General features: G+C 62.1%; 1 protein-coding gene across 13 annotated transcripts in view; it reads left to right on the top strand.

The window, feature by feature from the left end:
• The window catches only part of KCNQ2 (potassium voltage-gated channel subfamily Q member 2), a 64,779-nt gene that overhangs the window by 38,396 nt on the left and 7,564 nt on the right, over positions 1-18,819 (top strand). For 4 of the 13 annotated variants that reach the window (XR_011494727.1, XM_044748530.2, XM_044748528.2 and 1 more), the window contains 7 exons: positions 1,831-1,860; positions 8,247-8,300; positions 11,868-12,091; positions 12,815-12,923; positions 13,356-13,487; positions 15,660-15,767; positions 18,484-18,607. Coding sequence is in view for 12 of the 13 variants with exons in the window: in XM_044748530.2 (XP_044604465.1) it covers positions 1,831-1,860; positions 8,247-8,300; positions 11,868-12,091; positions 12,815-12,923; positions 13,356-13,487; positions 15,660-15,767; positions 18,484-18,607 (781 nt within the window). In the remaining variant the exon portion in view is untranslated. The remainder of the gene's footprint in view (positions 1-1,830; positions 1,861-8,246; positions 8,301-11,867; positions 12,092-12,814; positions 12,924-13,355; positions 13,488-15,659; positions 15,768-18,483; positions 18,608-18,819) is intronic. The other 9 variants (XM_070486277.1, XM_044748533.2, XM_044748532.2 and 6 more) reach the window with 6 other exon arrangements.

Here is an 18,819-nt window from a genome sequence, read left to right as displayed (position 1 = left end):
ATGGATCTCGCTGTGAACAGTGTGTGGCTGGAAACATGGACAGTGAAGCTGCCCCTGGTGAGGGCGGAGGGAAACGCGGAACGTGTGGCTGGGACATGGGGGCCGGGGGCAGGGGTCGCTGCCATAAGTGGCAGAGCACGCGGCTGGGTCGTGCTCTCCTGTTGGGCGGGAAGCAGGACTCATCCGGGGAGATTCCAAGCGCAGTGTGGAGGCTGCGGCCTGGCTCCTCGCCGCTTACAGAAAAATGTGGGAGGAAAGACGTGAATTGAAGGACCTGCTGAGCAAAGTGAAGCTGGCGCTTGAAGACCTGGGGGTGTTCTTGTGCTGTCCGTGGGGAAAGCGCGCTCTGGCGCAGGGGCCATGGGCGTGGCTGGATGGCTTTTGTGGGAGAGCTTCTGTGTGCGACCAGTGGGCCCAACCTGCCCTCGGCAGAAGCAGGACTAGAGATGGGTCATGAGGAGAGAGGTGTGGGGACTGCTGGAGAGCGGCCTCTGTCCCTGTGACGTGCACGGGAGGCCCGTGATGTCCTTGGAGTTTTGCACCAGCAGAAACACTGCCAGCCTGGACTGGAAGAGACAGAGGGGGGAAACAAGGAGGGGTGTCGGGCTGCTGGGACTCTGCAGCAGGAAACAGGCTGACAGAGCCGTGCGGCTGTGAACGCGTGCAGCCCTTCAAGGAGAAGGAAGATGGACCAGAGCCAGAGGAGTGGGCATGCAGGCCCCGGGGGCCGAGTGGCACTTGTCCTCTTCGATTTCAGACTCGGCGCCTGGCGACCCCATACTCCCTGCAGCGTCTCCCTTTTTGCTGGGGGTGTCTACCCCAAGTGTATTGTTCCTGCTCTTGCGTTTTTGGAGCAGATCACCTGTTCTTTAGTTTCAGGGGTCTCTCCCTGCAGAGGACCTGCACCCAGGATGGCTCGTACCCAGCGTCACAGTCACACTGACAGGTGATGAGGGGGTGAGGTTTGGGACGTAGAGCTGATGCTGTAATGGGTTGAAACTTTGTGGGGTGTTGGGATGGGGTCAGTGTATTCTGAACGGACCATGAATTCGGAGGGGCTGGGGGCAGTCTGCGTGGGGTTGAATGGTGGCTCCCAAAAGATATGTCCACGCCTGGAACCTGGAGTGTGACCTTATTTGGGAAATGGGGATTTGCAGACGTAGTTAAGGGTCTGGAGATGAGATCATCCTGGGTTATCCAGGTGGGCCCTGGGTCCAAGGACAAGCCTCCTGCCACAGACAGAAGCCAAGGAGAGTCCAAGCCACCGACCTTTACTCAGTTTATAATGGATGTTATAAACCAGTGGAAGTTGTCAACCCAAACAGAACGGGTGGCGGCCAGAATCACCTTGAATGTGGACCTGGGAGAGCTAGCCTCTGTGGGACTGGACAGGCCCTGTGCTGCGGCCGTGTCAGCCCTGCGTGAGAAGACCACACAGAAGTTCCATCGAGTCAGAGCCGGGGAGGAGCGTGGCGGCTGTGTGTCCTGCTGGCTGGTCCTGAAGTCGACGCCCTGGAGCTTCTCCCGGCCCTCACTTCTTTTCTGAGATTTTGTTAATATTGGCGATTCTGATTAAAATGAACGTTGGTACACAGAGTGATAATGACCCCGGGGTCAAAACTTTGTGCGGCCCCTTCCGAATTCCCTTTTTCCTGCAGGACCTGCCTCCTCGGGCCCTCCGGGGTGCTCCTGAGGGGGCGGGCTATTTCTGCGCCCCCTCACTCAGCCCCTGGGCACGGGTGGACCCCTGGCGGGGTGGGGTGGGCAGCGGGTCCCATGTGGAGTCTGTCTGTGGGCTGGCTGCTAACGTCTTGTCGCTTCTGTTTGAAGGAAGGAGCCACAGCCGGAGCCGTCTCCAAGGTCAGTGCCGCATGCCTCTGCCGTCCCGTCCCGCCCCCGTGTCTGCGCACCGCATGTCATCAGGGGACAGGGGAGCCGGCGGCGGCGGGGGGGGGGGTGGGCTGCTGGGGTCCCGCGTGCTCCTGTGTGAACCATTTCTGGACCCCGCCTGGCGGTGACGTGGGCCCTTAAATCACTTCCTGTGGTGCCACCCTCCCCTGGAGCTGGCCCTGCCTCGCTGCTGGGGAAGCTCCCCGACTGCCCGTCCGTGGGTGCAGCCCTGGGCCCCTGAGGAAGGCGGGTTCTGGGAGCACGCCCTCACCTGGCCTGGCACACGATGGACTTGCAGCTGTTCTGAGTGAAAACTCCCTGGGGGTCTCCCCCCAACCCTCCCTTGGGTCAGGCCAGCTGGAGGGAGGAGGGGCCACTCTGAGGCCCACAGGCCTGTCTTGGTTTGTTGGAGGTCTTTGGAGGGAGTGGAGAGGTTCCCCTTTGGGGCAGGGTCTTCTGTCCTCTGGGAGGAGGGTCAGGATACCCTCCCCCACCTCCCACCCCCTCCGTGGAGACACATCTTGTTTGCCCCTCCCCCGCAGGTCCCTGCAACCTGTCTGTCTCAGGCAGGTTAGAGACCCGGACCCCGTGAGGGACTCCTGCGGGCGGTCTCTTCTGGGGCAGAGAAGGGCTGGGGTCAGTCTACCACTTTCCTAGTAGTAAAAAGAAAATCCTGGTCATTTCACAACTTTCAAGTCTGATGCACTCCACCTGCATATCAATGAGCTCGAGGTCCCCCCAGTGCCCCATCCACACACTTCAGAGTAAGTCCGGTCCCCCAGACCTTGGGCCAGAGGCTCCTGTCCACCCTCGTTAGTGCCCTCCTGGACTGTGGGTGGCTCACCCGGCTGCTCAGGCGGGGGAGATGGGGTTGGGCTGAGCCCACCCTCTCCATCCATCAGAGGAGGGCGCCCTCCTCCAGCCCCCAAACCCCCAAAGGGGAATGGCAGCTGGTGCCTGGAATTGAAAAGACTGGCAGCGTTTTTGCCCCGAACCAGCCAAGAGAACGTGGGTGACGAGCTCCCTCAGAGAGGCTAAGAGAACTCACGTCAGTCAGAGTTGGTTTGGCAGCAAGATGGGACTGAGCGGGGTGCCAACCGGCTGTTGTCCACACGGCCTGGCACGTGAGGTGCCCCATTTCAACAGTCCCGTCAGTGCTCCCTGAGCCTGGGGAGGTGGGGCCGTGGCTCTGCTCCAGTGGGGTGCCTGCGGACGGGGCGGCCTCCCTGGCGCTCTGGGTGCTGCCCCCCGCCCACCGCCCCGTCTGTCCATGGCCCGCCCGCCACCCGCCGCGCTTCCTGAGCTCGCGCTTTACACTTGCGCCCGACAGTGTTCGTCTCAGCCTGTCTCTCTCTCTCTCTCCTCTCCTGCCCCCCCCCGCCCCCAATCTGGAAAATCTTGCCTGCCCCCACGTGCCTTTAACCATGTCACTGCCCTTCTCGGGGCCCTTTCGCGTCCGCCCTGTCTTTGGGGATGAGGTGGCTGACCTGAAAGAGGACTCAAGGTGAGGACACACGGGCGCCCTCCCCCGGGCTCTCCGGAATGTTCCGTGGCTCCCCTCTCCCTGCGTCCCACACACCGCTCCTCCATCTCCTCCCCGTGTGTCCGTGTGTCCCTGCCTGCCTGTGACCCAGTGCTTCCCCAAGGGCCACCCTGGCCCGACCTGCTCCTGCAAGTCCCCGGGTAAGGGCATGTGGCCGCCGGATGGGGGCCTCGTCCGTAGGCAAGAGCTACTGGACCTTTGCACGGACAGTCGGCTCCTCTTGGGTTCGAGGGCTTTGGGAAGGCGCTGGGCGCTGTGGGAGTGAGGAGCAGTTTGTCAGTGAAGCCCCTGTCCCGTTCCCTGGGAGCAGAGGGCCTGCTCTCCTGGGGTGCATGCCTGTCAGCCAGGTGATGGAGGTGGCATTCCTGTCCCCTCACTTGGGGCAGCCACAGACCTCCTTTTTAGCACCTGGTGCGTAGTAGGTATGGAGGACATTGTTCTGCCATTTGTACCCGTGAGGGGGTGGGGCTGTCCCTGGGCTGCCCGGGGAGGAGACCCTGTTCTGTGAAGTGCTAATGGGAGTGTGGCTCCCCAGCCCCTCCTCTGCCCCCGTGGTGGAAGGTAATGGCCGTGCCCTGCCTTCCACCTACACACCAGGATCCCACTGGCCCTAGCCAGCCTGGGCAGGTGGACAGGGTAGACGCAGGGCTCTCAGCTTCCATGAGGCCCCCTCCCGGTTGGTCCCAGCTCACAATGGGCACGCCCCCTGACTGTGTTGGGGTCCTCAGCTCCCGGCAGGACCCGCTGTGGCTGCGCTGGTGTCAGACCAAGGCTGTCTGTGGTGGGGTGGGGAGGGGCGGGGCTGTGCGCCTCCAGGTGTGTCTCTGATTTGCCTTTGTCCTGTCCTATTTCTCACTGTTCCCACCCCTGTGCCTGGAGGAGACCCCTGACCCTGGCCGCTTCATCCCCTCATCCCTGTGGGTCCCCTCCTCGTCACAGGTAGCAGTGTGCCGTGTTGGGTGCCTGTCTGTCCGTCTGTCTTGGTGTCTGGGTGCCTAGTCCACCCTCATGAGCCGTGGGCCCCCTGGGCTTGCTGCCCGCCCCGCCACAGGCTTGCTGTCTGTCCTCAGACCAGATGAAGCTCCACTTTGCTGACCTGGGCAGGAAAACTCCAGTGCCAGCCTGTAGCCCAGGGGGATGGGCTCGAGTCGGGGTCCTCGCACCCCCCAAGGCGGTGCCACTGGTCACGTGTGGCTGTTTGAATTTTCAGTAAAATTAAATACAATTAGGAGCATTCCTCAGTCTCTCGTGTTTAGGAGCCAGGCGTGGGGTGGTCGCCATATCAGGCAGTGCAGCCGGGAGCATGGGGAGTGGGGCCTTGGGACCTGCTTTCAGGGCAGGCGTCTGTGCTGGGAGTGTGGGAGGCAGCAGAGCGGTTTGGGGATTGGCTGGAGCTGGGATCCTTCTAAGGTGCTGGAGGCGGAGACCATCCCCCATCCTCCTCTTTCCCAGGGGCTGAGCCTCCAGGCGGGGCCCCTGTGTGCAGGCCTGGGGGCCCTGGGAGGAGCCGGCTGGGAGGTCCTGGTCTGTACCACCTGGTGGGACTGTGGCTGATTGAGGGTGCGCTCTGGGAGAGAACATTTGCCCCAAATTTGAGGGGCTTCTGTGAGCAGCCAGAGCTGCCCTGTGGGGAGTCCAGGTCCTGGGGATACTGAGTCACAGGGAGGTCTGCCCCCAAGTGAGAGCAATTGCCACACAGCTGGACCCCAAATCCCTCCCTCTCGCCCTCCCAGAAACCAAACGCAAACACAGGCTGGCTTGCCTGAGGCCCAGGAGGCCCAATTAACCAAAATGCCAGGCTTCTGGCTAGGAAAAAGGTTTATCACCGAAAGGCAGACAGACGAGGAGATGGGAGTTGAATCTCAGATCCGCCTCCTCGAAGGGAAAAAGGCAGGGGTTTCTATCTGGGGTTCTAGGTAGGGGAGGGGCATGGGGCCTGGCTGTGGGCGCCTTCCCACCAGCCTGCGTTTGGCCCCGTGAGGCTGAGTCTTCTTTCGTCTTGACCGTGTGGACGTTGGTTTCCTGGGAAAGACACTCCCTCTCATGCTAAGGAGGGACGGAGAGACCTGGTTAGTTCTGAACAGCTGCTGGTTATGCTGAGGATGCACAGCTGCCGTCAGCAGCACTCGCCTCGAGGTTCTTGCTCTCTTCTCCCCCAGAGAAGCTTTTAACTTTTTCACCCTTGGCTTCAGTCCCCGCTGTCTCAGGGTCTTTTCTCAATCTTGGGGAGTGGGGGCAAAGACTAGGGTCAGAGGAAGGAACTGCTCCAGCTTTATTTTGAATGCTGCTGGGTACCAGGTGCGTGACTAATGTGTCAGCCCTCTGATCAATGTCTTTGCAACAACACTTAAGTCCACGTTTTATGATTATGTACGTGACCGTACATATTAGGGAAATAGCCCAAATTTTACTATCCCCTCCATAATGGACCTCAGTCCTGGGGGAATCCAGGAGCCGAGGCCTGTGCACCAGTCGAGGTTGGCACCTGGAACTCAGGTGAAACCTGAGGTAGCCGAGAGGCCGCTGTCTAGAACCCAGCAGGTGAGGTCAGCACCTGGGAGCCATTCACTACTTATCTTTAGGGGACCGTGTTCTGAACAGCAACTTGCGGTCTGTCGGGGGTTAATTTGTCTGTTCAGAGAAGTCAGTATCTAGAGTGTGAACCAGCCACGGTTTGGGTGATCCTGGTTGTGATGTACTGTTATGGCCTAGTTCCCATTCCCTGTGGCGTTTTTCCCTGTTTCTCGTCATCTAGTCAGTTTTGTTCTGCATCCTGAAGTGACTGGAAAGTCCCCCAGGGAGGAAGTGCACTTCGTGCGCGGGGTCCCCTCAGGGGTCCAGGATGCGCAGGTCCCCTCAGGGGTCCAGGATGGGCAGGTCCCTCAGGGGTCCAGGATGGGCAGGTCCCTCAGGGGTCCAGGATGGGCAGGTCCCTCAGGGGTCCAGGGTGGGCAGGTCCCCTCAGGGGTCCAGGATGGGCAGGTCCCCTCAGGGGTCCAGGATGGGCAGGTCCCTCAGGGGTCCAGGATGGGCAGGTCCCTCAGGGGTCCAGGATGGGCAGGTCCCTCAGGGGTCCAGGGTGGGCAGGTCCCCTCAGGGGTCCAGGATGGGCAGGTCCCCTCAGGGGTCCAGGATGGGCAGGTCCCCTCAGGGGTCCAGGGTGGGCAGGTCCCCTCAGAGGTCCAGGATGGGCAGGTCCCTCAGGGGTCCAGGATGGGCAGGTCCCCTCAGAGGTCCAGGATGGGCAGGTCCCCTCAGAGGTCCAGGGTGCGCAGGTCCCCTCAGAGGTCCAGGATGGGCAGGTCCCTCAGGGGTCCAGGGTGGGCAGGTCCCCTCAGGGGTCCAGGATGGGCAGGTCCCCTCAGGGGTCCAGGGTGGGCAGGTCCCCTCAGAGGTCCAGGATGGGCAGGTCCCTCAGGGGTCCAGGGTGGGCAGGTCCCCTCAGGGGTCCAGGATGGGCAGGTCCCCTCAGGGGTCCAGGATGGGCAGGGTCCCCTCAGAGGTCCAGGATGGGCAGGTCCCCTCAGAGGTCCAGGGTGCGCAGGTCCCCTCAGAGGTCCAGGATGGGCAGGTCCCTCAGGGGTCCAGGGTGGGCAGGTCCCCTCAGGGGTCCAGGATGGGCAGGTCCCCTCAGGGGTCCAGGGTGGGCAGGTCCCCTCAGGGGTCCAGGATGGGCAGGTCCCTCAGGGGTCCAGGGTGGGCAGGTCCCCTCAGGGGTCCAGGATGGGCAGGGTCCCCTCAGAGGTCCAGGGTGGGCAGGGGTCTGGCGCCTCTCAGCTCTCAGGCAGCACAGAGCCCTCTGAGGAACCCTGACCTGCTTGCCTACCAGAGTTAGCCACGTGCGTCCCTATACGTGCATGGAGAGACCCTGTCTGGACACCAGCAGGTGCCCCTGGTGTTTACATGGACGTGTGGGCGTTGAGCATGTCCTTCCCAGTGGAGCTCCTTTCTGTGAGTTGAGACCATCAGACACATCTGGGTTCCTTGGGTTCACAGTTTGAGAACTGCTATCTCAGGGGCAACAGCTGCGAAGACGGAGCGAGAGGCAGAGGCCCCGGGAAAGTGAAGGATTCCTCGTCGTTCTTGGTTGCTGTTTTCATCTTTGTTCAGAAGTTCGCACGTTCCAGTGCAGGATGGGTCTTGGGCCTTTGGGAGTTTCCTGGGGAGTGCTGGCCATGCACAGAGGCTCCCTGAGGAGCTGCCCACAGCGCCACGTCCGCTCGGCCAGGGCTCCAGCTCTGCGGGTTCTCCTGAGCTGGGGTTGCACTGCCTGTGGCTGTCCCTCTACGTCCCGGTGCTCCCGCCCCCCTCCTTGGCTTCCCTCCAGGTGGAGGCACCACTGCCTCCTGGGTAAACCGAGGCCGGATTCCGATAGGCAGCTGGCTGGGCTCTGTGAAACCTCGGTGATTGGTTTGTGAAACCGAACTGCACATTTTTCCTCCCTAAAATGTGTGCTTTCCGGAATCCTGTCCATCTAGAACAAGCCTTTGCAAAGTCTTAGCCCATGTATTATTTTTTTGTTGGCATGAATATAGCAAAAAATAATACATCTTTTAAAAGACGTGGCCCTGAACTCTGACTCTGGAAGGAAAAGGTATTTTTGGAGAGAGAAAACAGGGAGTTTTCTCTCTCCAAAAATAGGGGACTGTTTTCTTTTCCAGGCCGGCGGAAGACTTTACGTGCAGCCTGTCCTTGCTCGGCTGCTGGACCCCGAGCCCAGAACTACCCTGGGGTGGTCATGGTGCCTCAGTTTACCTGCGCTGTCTGCCCCCGCCTGGGCCCCCGGGACTAACTGTGCTCTCCTCGTTTCCAGTAAAGGCAGACCGTGCAGAGAGTCCCTGTGTGGATGCTGTCCTGGACACTCTAGGTACCGCGGACGCGCCGCACGGACCGACCATTGCTGCACGGCTCTTCCTACCCTGCCCGCTCCTCACACCCTCTGCTTATTAGAGGTTCTAGATGAGTGAGGGGGGGCTGGTGCCCCCCCGCCCCAGGCCCAATTCTGATTGGCAGCTCGGCCTCCGCGGGCCCCCATGGTGGAGCGCTAGGCTCCAGCCGATTCCATATGACCTCCTGGGAGACGGCGGTCGCGGGGCGCCAACGCCTGTCTTTCTCCAACAGCCCGACAGTGCCCTGCTCTGAGCAGGAGGGCGGCCACGGGCACTGAGACCCAGAAAGGGCGCCGGCGCCTCCTGGGGTCCTAACGGCCTTTTCTCAGGGGCTCGTCAATCTAGCACCTCTATTATGCACCTGAGGACGGCCACTCCCTAACCTGCCGCCTCACCTGTGGAGGCAGCTCGCCCTGTGTGTGCCGGGCTCCCCGAGGCCCTGACACCCGGACACACCAGAAAGCCAGGGTCCACCGCTCCCCGTCTCATGTGCAGGCTGGTTTAGGGCAGACTGGAGACTGGAGGATGGGAGGCTGCCCCAGCCCTCCGTGCTGCGGGCTGCTCACTGCTCCTTTCCTCTCTCCTGTCCACTGTCTGCTGTTGGGTGCGTGGAAGCATCTGTCCTCCTGCTTGCTCTGGTGTCCCCACATCGCCCTCCTGCCCGCCTCCCTCCCTGACCGGTGCAGCTCTGCAACGTGTTGGCAGCTGTGCTCACCTGTCACCGTGTGCATGCGTTGGTGCTGGCCCTGGAAGTGGTGGTTCAGAGCAGTGGGCATGGGGTGGGGGCCATGCAACAGGATCAGGGCCCCGGGGCAGCATGCTTATGCGTCTGCATCCGTGCATGCTGCGAATCCTTCTCCAGCCCAGAGGGGCTCCAAGGGTTGCCTCCCCAACCCTCCACGCTGCCTGTGTGTCCCAGAGGTCAGCGCTTGTGGGGAGACTGTTGCAGCCCTAGTAGGGAAGATTTTGGGCCCTGGCAGAAGCTGTCTTGCTTGCCCAGAGCTTGTGTCCAGGGTGCTTCTGGCCAGACTGGTCCCTTGGGTCAGGGGCTATGATCAGGCTTCTTAGGGACCAGAAGGGCTGGAGGTGCCCACGGCCAGGCCAGGAGCCCAGGCCATGTTTGGCCCTGCTGTGCGCAAGTCCCACCAATGTCACTTTATCCTCCCCACTCTCCCTGGGCGTCTGTGGTCCGGCCGTGGACCAGGCAGACCTCTCCTTGGATGCTGGCTCCTGCGCCGCTGAGCTGGGCCCTAGCCATGCAGACTGGAGAGCAGCCAGTCTCAGCTGGGGCTTCCCACTCACCCCGTCCCTGTTTACGGCTGGCCCCACGTGTTTGGAGTTTCATCCTGGGGAGCTGGCAGGCAGGGGAGGAGAGGCTGGGCCTTGGCTTTCTCCCCTAGACCCTCCTGAAGCTGCTCTCCTGGCCCTGTGTAAACGCCAGTGCTCAGAGGCCACAGGCTACCTCTCAACAGGGGACTCTGGCCGCGGGCTATCTCCGGCAGGCAGGTGGCTGGAGCCCCTCCACACATTTGCTCCTGCCCTTGCCTTACAAGATGAGGGAGGGGCCTCTTGACACCTGCGGGACCACCCAGCCATGTGGGCACCCCGAGTGAGCCAGGTCCAGTGTAGCTGGGTGGGCTGTGAGCCTGTGGGCCCTGAGCTGTGACAGCGAGGTCCAGGGGTCCCCACCGTGGGCTTGTCCAGCAGGGCGCCTCTCCCTGGCCTGCCCTTTGGAGAGCTGGGCACCGTGGGGCCAGGCCAAGGCCAAGGCCAAGGAAGGCTCCTCCCTCATGTCCTGGGGGCCCTTGTGCTGCACGGGGCAGCAGGTCCAGTGGGGACGCCCAGGCCAAGCGGGCCGTCGCTTCTCGTGGTCTCCTTGGACCAGCTGGTGGTCTCTGTTGAGACGGGAACAAAGGAGAAGGTCATCTGGACAGAGGCCCCCGTGGCGCCTGGCTCCGGGTGTCCCTTGGCCTCACCTGCCCATCGTGGCCTCATTCTGGGTGTAGTGGTTATAGTCTCACAGGATAAGGGCTGCCTGAGTGGGCTCCAGGCCTCCGGCTGTTTGCCCAGGGGCTCTTTTCTTCCTTTTCTTCTTGTCCTGCAGAGACCCGTGAACAAGCACATATGGTCTCAGCTGCCCGGGGCCTGGGGAGGGGGTGCTAACCCGGCCGCAGTGCCCAGGCTGGGTGGGCTGGGCTGTGAGCTTTCTCTCTTCTGTGGCTGTCATCTCTTGCTGTCTGATGGACGCGTCTCGGCTGTGGGTCTCCTCTGGGGCTGATGGAAGCGGCTGACCCAGGGGGGCTGCGGCGGGGGCGGACAGTGTCTGAGGGGTTAGCTGGCGGTGGTGGCTTCCCAGTGACAGCAGAGGCCTTGCCAGGCCCCCGGAAGTCTTGTCACAGCCCCGTGGGCAGCGAGCGGCCTGCTCAGAACTCATTCGGGGAGGTTCTATGGCTCCTGCGTGTGGCTGGGTGTGAGCAGGTCACAGGTCACAAGAGTCCCACTCTCCTCTCTTGGGCAGATGGTGGGAACTGCCCAGTGGGAGGAAGTGAGTGGCCGCCTGGCCCTGCAAGCCGCAGGCAGCTCCGGACCACAGGGCCATCATGTCTCTTGGTCACTGCCCAGAGGTGCGAGAGCCAGGCAGACCGGGTGCCAGGCCCATCTCTAGGGTTACTGAGAGACAAGGAACAGGGACGCCCGAGGACCCCCACAGGGCTATGGCTGGCCAGCCATGATCACTTCCTTCCTGTGGCCTTGGTCCAGGGCTCGGGCATCAGGCCTGTTCAGCCGAGGCGGCCACCACGGAGGTGCATCTGCTTCATCCGCCCGGAGTGTGGACACCCAGCTCCTGGGCACTTCTCGGGGTGGCACCCGCACATCTCTGGGCAGAGGGGAGGTGGGGCGGGCCCAGGCGCCAAAACCAAGGGGAGGGCCCTTACCCTCCACAATGCTTCTCGTTTCCCTGCTTCTCTACCCACTCTGTCCCACCAGGCAGCTCCCCGGGGTGCTCTAGAGGGGCCCCCGCTCAGCTGCAGACCTTGCCCTTCCTGACCCTGGGGCCAGTGGTGGAGGGAGGAGGGCTGACCCCGGGGCTGGCATGGGGGTGGAGGGGCAGGCAGGAGACTGCTGGAGTGGCCGGGGCCCCCAGGAGGTGCCCAGGGAAAGGCCTCAGCCACGGGTGCTTTGGGACCTGTCCTGCCCTGGAGTGTCACACGGAGAAGGAGGCTGGCAGGACAGCATGGAGAGGGCTCCGGAGCCTTTTGGTGGCAGCCAAAAGTAATTTAAGCGTCCACTGACCCCTTCCCCGGCCAGGCTGAGCCCCCGAGCTGCCCCGGGGAGCTGTGGTAGAGCTGACCGTCCAGCGCCGTCCCTGCTCACCCAGCGTCGGGTCGTTTCCCTGGGTCCGCGTCCCCCTCCCGTCCACGGGGACGGCATCAGCCACGAGCAGACAAGGGGTGTGGGCGTTCTTCCGGAGTGACCTCTCTTGCTGTGTTTCTCTTGCTGTGTGTGTCCATTTGTCCGTCTGTCTGTGGGTTCTCACGGAGCAGTCAGAAGGTCAGTTTGAAAGATCGTGTCTTCTCCAGCCCCCGAGGAGTGGCTGCCAAGGGGAAGGGGTCCCCGCAGGCCCAGACTGTCCGCCGGTCGCCCAGCGCTGACCAGAGCCTGGAGGACAGTCCGAGCAAGGTGCCCAAGAGCTGGAGCTTTGGGGACCGCAGCCGGGCGCGGCAGGCCTTCCGGATCAAGGGCGCCGCCTCACGGCAGAACTCAGAAGGTGGGTCAGCCTGTCACCCTCCTGAGTGGAGCACTTCCAGGGTCCTCCCCGGGCCCTGCGGCCTCTGAGCAGGGACCCCCGTCGTGGCCTCTTCTTTTATTGAGGTGACGTTCATGGAACGTGAAATTAATCCTCTTAAAGTGAACGACCCAGTGGCACCCAGTGATCCACAGTGGCGTGCACCCACCACTCTCTGGTTCCAGACGTTTCATCACCCCAAAGGGCGCCCCGGCTTGGGAGCAGCTGCTCCCAGTCCCCGGCCAACGCAAGTTGCTCTGTATCTGGATTTACCTGTTCTGGGCAGTTGGCACCTGGGGACTCACCCGGTGTTTGTCCCTCGTGTCTGGCTCTGCGTGCCCAGCACGGCGTTCTCCAGGTCCACCGCCCGCAGCACAGCGGTGCTCCACTCCTTGCCAGGGCTGAGTGATGTTCTGTTGTTGTTGTGTGTGGATGTATCACATTTGGTCTGTCCCTCGGTCCATTCACATTTTAAACCCTCAAAACAGCCGCTCCTTGCAGGCCGCAGGGGCGAGGAGCCAGCTGAGGAGGGCAGGATGGAGGGGTGGGATTCTAAAGCAGAGTGGTCCTGGGGGGGTGCCCCAGGGAAGCACCAAGGGGTCCCTGACACCCTCTCTGACAAGCGTGCTGCAGGACCACAGGGCCGGGTCCCCTCTGTCCCCAGGGTGGCCCGTCCCCTCACAGGCTGTGTCTCCTTCCACCCAGAAGCAAGTCTCCCTGGGGAGGACATTGTGGATGACAACAAGAGCTGTAACTGCGAGTTTGTGACCGAGGACCTGACCCCGGGCCTCAAAGTCAGCATCCGGGCTGTGTGGTGAGGGACCCCGGGGCACCTGGGGTGAGACCCAGAAAGGGGCGTGTCCACCCCTCCCTGGGATGCCAGGCCTCTGGGGGGTTGGTGTGTGGGCGCAGACTCTGGTGGGACGGCTGACATCCTGCAGTCCCGGCTTCTTGTGGCTGGTAAGCAGCTCGTGTCACCTGCCCGTCCCGGGTGCAGAGCCCCAGAGCTGTTAGCAGACGGCCAGGAGCCACCCCCACCCAGGGGGGTCCTGGGTGGACAAGGGTCTGTCTGTGCAGCTGGGCCCGAGTGGCTGGTGGCCACGGCAGGTGGGTGGCCCAGACAACTGGTGGATGCTCTCGGAGATGCCGGGAGGCCTCAGGCAGGCGGATGTTGGGTTGGGGTTGGAGTGCAGCCTGCGGTGGGCACCGGCCTGCGGCTCACCGCCCGCTGCACGTCCCCTCTCAGTGTGATGCGGTTCCTGGTGTCGAAGCGGAAGTTCAAGGAGAGCCTGCGGCCCTACGACGTGATGGACGTGATCGAGCAGTACTCGGCCGGCCACCTGGACATGCTGTCGCGCATCAAAAACCTGCAGTCCAGGCAAGAGCCCCTCCCCTGCCTGCCCAGCCCTGGGGCGTGGCGGCCAGGCCGTCCTGGCACGAGTCAGGGAGTGTCCGTCAGGGGCCAGTGCGAGAGGAGTGCAGTGCAGGAGCCCACACACGCCCTGCCCGAAGTGGGGTGGTGGGCAGGGCTGCAGGGGGTGTGGTGGCTGGCCCTGCCTGCTGCCACCTCCGGGCCCTTCCTCTCTGGCCCCACGACAATCCCACAGGGGCTTTCTGCCATGTCCTCGTGTGGTCTGTCTGTTTCTAACATTTCTGTTGTCTCTTCCTTCTCTCCCCTCCTGCCCACACTGTGATGGTCAAGCATGTATGTGTGCACACATGCATGTAAACACGTGTATGAATGCACATGTGCACTCATGTACAGGTCTTTGCACACGTAAAAGTGCATGCATGTGTGTGGGTGTGTCTCTTTGTGTTGTCCTGTGTATGCAGTATGTCCGTGTGTGTGTGCACAGGTGTGTGTGTGTGCTGGGAACAGAGTAGTTCTATTGAAAGATGAAGCTGTAGGGTTTCGTGGGTCCATCAGGCAGCAGTTACTCCACTTGGCACCTCATCTTCCAGCACAGAGGGGCTTGTCCACCCTCCCCGCCTCACAGGTGATTCTCACATCCCGGGTAGGAAGCGGAGCTGGGGTGTGTCTGAGGCGTGGCAATAGCAGGACATACGCTGACTCCACTGTCTCCGGCCCCATGTGTGTAAGGACTGACTGGCTTGCTCACCCCAGCAGTCACCTGTGTGTGTGCATACACAGACCAAGCACAGGCCCAGGACACACGTGAGCACACCCATGTACAGGTGTGTACAGGCATGTGCACACAGACCGTGTCCACTCCCGTCTGCACACGTGTGCTGGCATGAGCGTGCACACACATAAGCATACGTTTAGCCTCCTGCCTGCATACGTATACCCTGTAAGTCCATGCACACACATGCACACCAAGGACACCTGTGCTCACAGGCTCATACCCTCTACCACAAACAAACATGTGCACACACGTGTTGGCGGTGCCTGTACGGAGGCCATGGGCTGTCGTGGTGGGTCTCTCCTGAAGTGGGTCGCATGCTCTGCCAGTCAGAGCTCCTCCCTTGCGCAGGGCCTCCAATGAGGCTGCCACAGGTGGGAGGTTCTGGATGGTCAGGGACAATCCTGGGGTCAGCCCAGCTCCCAGCGCCCTGGCAGGAGCCAAGTCCTCAGTCAGGGGAGGTCGGCATGCCCACCTTGGGGCACCTCCCCTGTCCTGCTCCAGGATGCCAGCAGAGGGGTCTCTCTGGGCCTTAAGCTGCTCTCATAGAGGGGTGCCAGGAAGCGACCCCTTCCTCTACACGGGCTCAGGCTGGGAGGCCCCTTGCTCAGTGTCCTCCCAGAGCGTTACTAGATCTGTGGGTCTGTGTGACAAACATGTGCAATTGTGCACATGATCAAACGTGTGAGAAAATGTGTGCGAGTGTGCAAATGTATGTGGGTGCACATGTGAGCAAACACGTGTGTGCAGATGTGAGCAAACGTGCCACTGTGCACAGACGTGTGAGTGGGCATGTGTGGGAGCAAACATGAGTGTTCGTGTGTGTGCAGATGTGAGTCCACATGAGAGCATGTGCATCTCGCCTGTGTACACGTGTGCATGTACCCACGTGAACAAACGTGTGGGTGTGTGAGACAGTCCTATGTCTCGACTACTGGACCTGTTTCCACGTCTCTCACTACAGCTTTCTGTTCACCAGGCTCTTCTGTCCTAAATGTTCCCTTTTCCTTCCCTTTCTGTCTGGGAAAAAAAAAACACTCAACAACCCCAAGGAGCTGGGACGTTCTGTCCTAGCTGGCAAAGCCTTACTGTCGTTCCGAGCCGGCGCCCTGGTACTTTGCTGCCAGCTGCCCTGCGTCCCGTGCACATGCATGCTCGCCTGGGCACACCTGGGGCACTTGGCTCCCGGTCGCTCACTTGAAGACAGGAAAGCCTGGGCACAGCCAAGGTCACACGAGCGTGGCGTCCACTGCGTTCTGTTTTGAGTGGAACATGTTTGTGGGAAGTGTCACTGTGTTACCGTAAACTGAGTGGTTCCTTCTGTTTCTGCCAGTTTCCAGCCGACTCCCCTTTCGTGTTGCTTCACGATGCATTTGCTGGTGTCTCTTTTCTTGTTTACTCGCCAGGATAGATATGATTGTGGGCCCCCCACCCCCTTCAACTCCCCGGCACAAGAAGTACCCCACCAAAGGACCCACGGCCCCTCCGAGAGAGTCACCCCAGTACTCACCTAGGTCAGGATGCCAACCCTCCCCTCCTTGTCTCTGTGGAATGGCCAGCCCCCTTCGCTCCAGGCCACATGACGGCAGCTCCCGCACTGCTCTTCCGATGGACGGAGGGGACGTCTCTGTCCCTGACTAAGCAACACTGGGGGGAGGCCGTCCCTGCAGCCCTGGGTGGGCTGTGTCAGGTGCCCTTGAGCTGCTCCTCTGATGGGGTCCTGGGGAAGCTTTCTGTAGGGGATCCTGTCTGGACATCCTGCATGATGCCCGCCTGGCGGGGGGCTCCCTGGGCAGGAGCAGAGGGCAGCCCCCGGAGGACAGATGCCTTCAGACTGCAGGGAGGGCCTGTGGGCCCAGGGCCGTCGGTGGCTCTGCCCCGGCACCGACTCAGAACCCCAGCACCCGCCTGCTGGTGGGGTCAAGCTGGGCTGCTATGTGGATCTCGGAGGTCCTGTCGCTTTTCTTGCCTTTAAACTCCTGTGAAGAACAAAGAGGAAAGTCCCTGCCAGGTTCTCAGCACCCAGTGGGTCTCCAAGGGTGTGTTTACTTTAGTCGCCATCATAGTTGGTGTCATTCATGAGGACGGCCCGGCCAAGGGGCAGGATGGGACGGGACAGTTAGGCAGTGATTGGCAGACACAGGCTCTTTGGGGACGGATTCAGACTTGGGAGCCTTCTTGCTTTCCAGGGGCTGGGCAGGTGATGGTTGCAACCCGCCCCACTCTGAGCTGGCCGGTGGGGATATGAAGGTGAGAGCAGACACACCCCAGCCATGCTGGCAGCTCAAGGACAGTGGGGCCCAGGGGCGCCCTGGAGGCCAGCAGGGATGCTGGAGCTGGGTGCGTGGAGCGGGGCCCAAGCTGCCCAGTGGAGCGACTGGAGTGTCTGACCTGTACTCCCCAGGAGCCAAGGTTTCTGCACAGAGGCCAAGGGTCAATGTGCTGGGCGTCTCAACCCAGTGGCTCTCCCATGAGAAAGGAGTTCCCCCGGGAGCTCCAGACTCTGCCTCTGGCCCCCCGCCCCGAGGATGCTGAGCCTTGAGACTTAAGCCTATCTTTCTGGGCACTGCTGCAGGGGATGGCGGCTGGGCCGTGAGCTGGGAAGACCCTGCCAGCCCTGGGAGCCCCCAAGACCCCCCGGAGCACTGCAGCCACAGGACACGTGGATTCACTCAGAAACGGGGCTGGAAGGACAGTCTGCGCACTTGGGGGTTAAGCCCGACTCCTTAGCCTGAGGCCTAGGGGAGGGGGTGGCACAGGCTCTTGGAGGACCCTCTCCCAGCCCCCCATCAGCAGCAGCCCTTGGCTAAGGCTCCCAGTGGGACCGGCCGGGCAGGCGACCCGTCATGTGGCAGGGGTGAAGGCGCTGAGCACCTGTGTCTGGACTGTGTGGACACTTGGACACACCAGAGAACCCGTCTCCCTCCCCACGTCCTACTGCGTCTGCTTGGAGCCCAGGCCCAGCCCCTCCCGCCCTCCCGGCCCCTGTGCATGAGTCCAGCATGGAGCCCAGTGGAGCATGAGGAGGCTGCACCGTGGCTGACGCGAGCCTGACCCTTCTGCTTTATGCGACAGAGAGAAAGGTCACCCCTGAGGCCCCCGTCAGAGGCAGGCAGGGTGGCCCTGTGGGTGAGGAAGGAAGCCCGGCTGGCTCAGGTGGCGCCTGCTGGGCCGTGGGAGCTGGCAGCCTCCTACACTCCCACACGCACGTGAGAAGTGCGTTTCGTGCTCAAAGCTCCAGGTCGGAGATGGGGTGGGGCTGTGTGGCCTCCGCCTGGCCCCTCCTGCTCAGCCGACTGGCTCCAGTGTCGTCTGCCCCGCAGGTCTGGAGCAGCTGGCCCAGCAGCTTGCAGACAGTGGGGCCTTTGTTTCCGAGTGAGTGTCCACAAATGTGCTGCTCACCAGCTTGGAGCACTGGGAGCCCACATGGCTCCTGCAGCCCCTTCCAAGCCCCTTGGTGCCCTTCCTGTTCACCATGGGGATCAGGGGATGCTGTGCTCCCCGAAGGAAGACCCTTCCCCTCTTGTTGGCCTTCGTGACCCATGGCCTCGTTTGAGATCAGCTCAGCTGCTTCTGCATTCCACACATGCACGGTACACACATGCACACAGTAAGCACACACGTGCCACAGCACACATTTCACACGTGCACACAAATGCACACACATGCACACTGGCAGAAACGTGCACACGAGCACACAAGCCACTCTCTGGTTGGCAGTGCTCTGTCTCCCCTCCTTTGGTCGTGCGTTGGTTTCCTGTGTTGGTCTGTTTCCGGCCCCCTCCCCGTCCTGGTGCATGGAGCCCGAACTCTCACTGCCTCCCTGCTTCTGTTGTTCCCGCCGCAGACACTGAGCTCCGTCCCCACCAGACCCCAGTCGGGCCTCGGCCTCGGTGGCACATTATGTAGGAGTAAAGCTTGGGCTGGGGCAGGGCACAGGCGCAGGGGGGCTGAGGGGTGAGTGGCCCCAAGCCCCTTCTCTTTACTCCTCACTAATGTGCAGCCCACTGGAACGGAATGGACGGGACAGGCCCCGAGGGGGTCAGAGCACAGGGCGGCTACTGGCGCCTGGCATCCATCTGTCCTGGCACCCCGCTGCCCCCTGGTCAGCTCTGGGCTCAGCCTGGAGCCTGGATCTGGGGGAGCTGTGGCCTGGCCCAGGAGGAGAGGGCCATGGGCTCCATGGCACTCACCTGAACTCATGCCGGGGGGTGGGTCTCTTCCCGGCAGAGTGGACCAGATTGTGGGCCGGGGCCCAGCGATAACGGACAAGGACCGCACCAAGGGCCCGGCCGAGGCGGAGCTGCCGGAGGACCCGAGCATGATGGGACGGCTGGGGAAGGTGGAGAAGCAGGTGGGAGAGGCTGCGGGGAGGGACCGCCCCCGCCCTGGTAGCCTGGGGGCGTCTGGGCTGGATGCTGTGGGGGTCCTCAAGCTTTGGTGGCATGAGGCCCATCAGGGCTGAGGGCTGCCGCAGGGCACTGTGTACTCTCGGCCCAGCGGGTAGTCCTCTGTTGCAGCCGGCTGGCCTTGCCCCCACCAGCCTCTTTGCCTGACTCTCGCTGC

Source organism: Equus asinus, chromosome 15, assembly GCF_041296235.1.
Source record: "Equus asinus isolate D_3611 breed Donkey chromosome 15, EquAss-T2T_v2, whole genome shotgun sequence".
In the NCBI taxonomy this organism is placed as follows: domain Eukaryota; kingdom Metazoa; phylum Chordata; class Mammalia; order Perissodactyla; family Equidae; genus Equus; species Equus asinus.
Note: the sequence above shows the minus strand (reverse complement) of the source record. Positions and strands in the feature narration are given on the sequence as shown.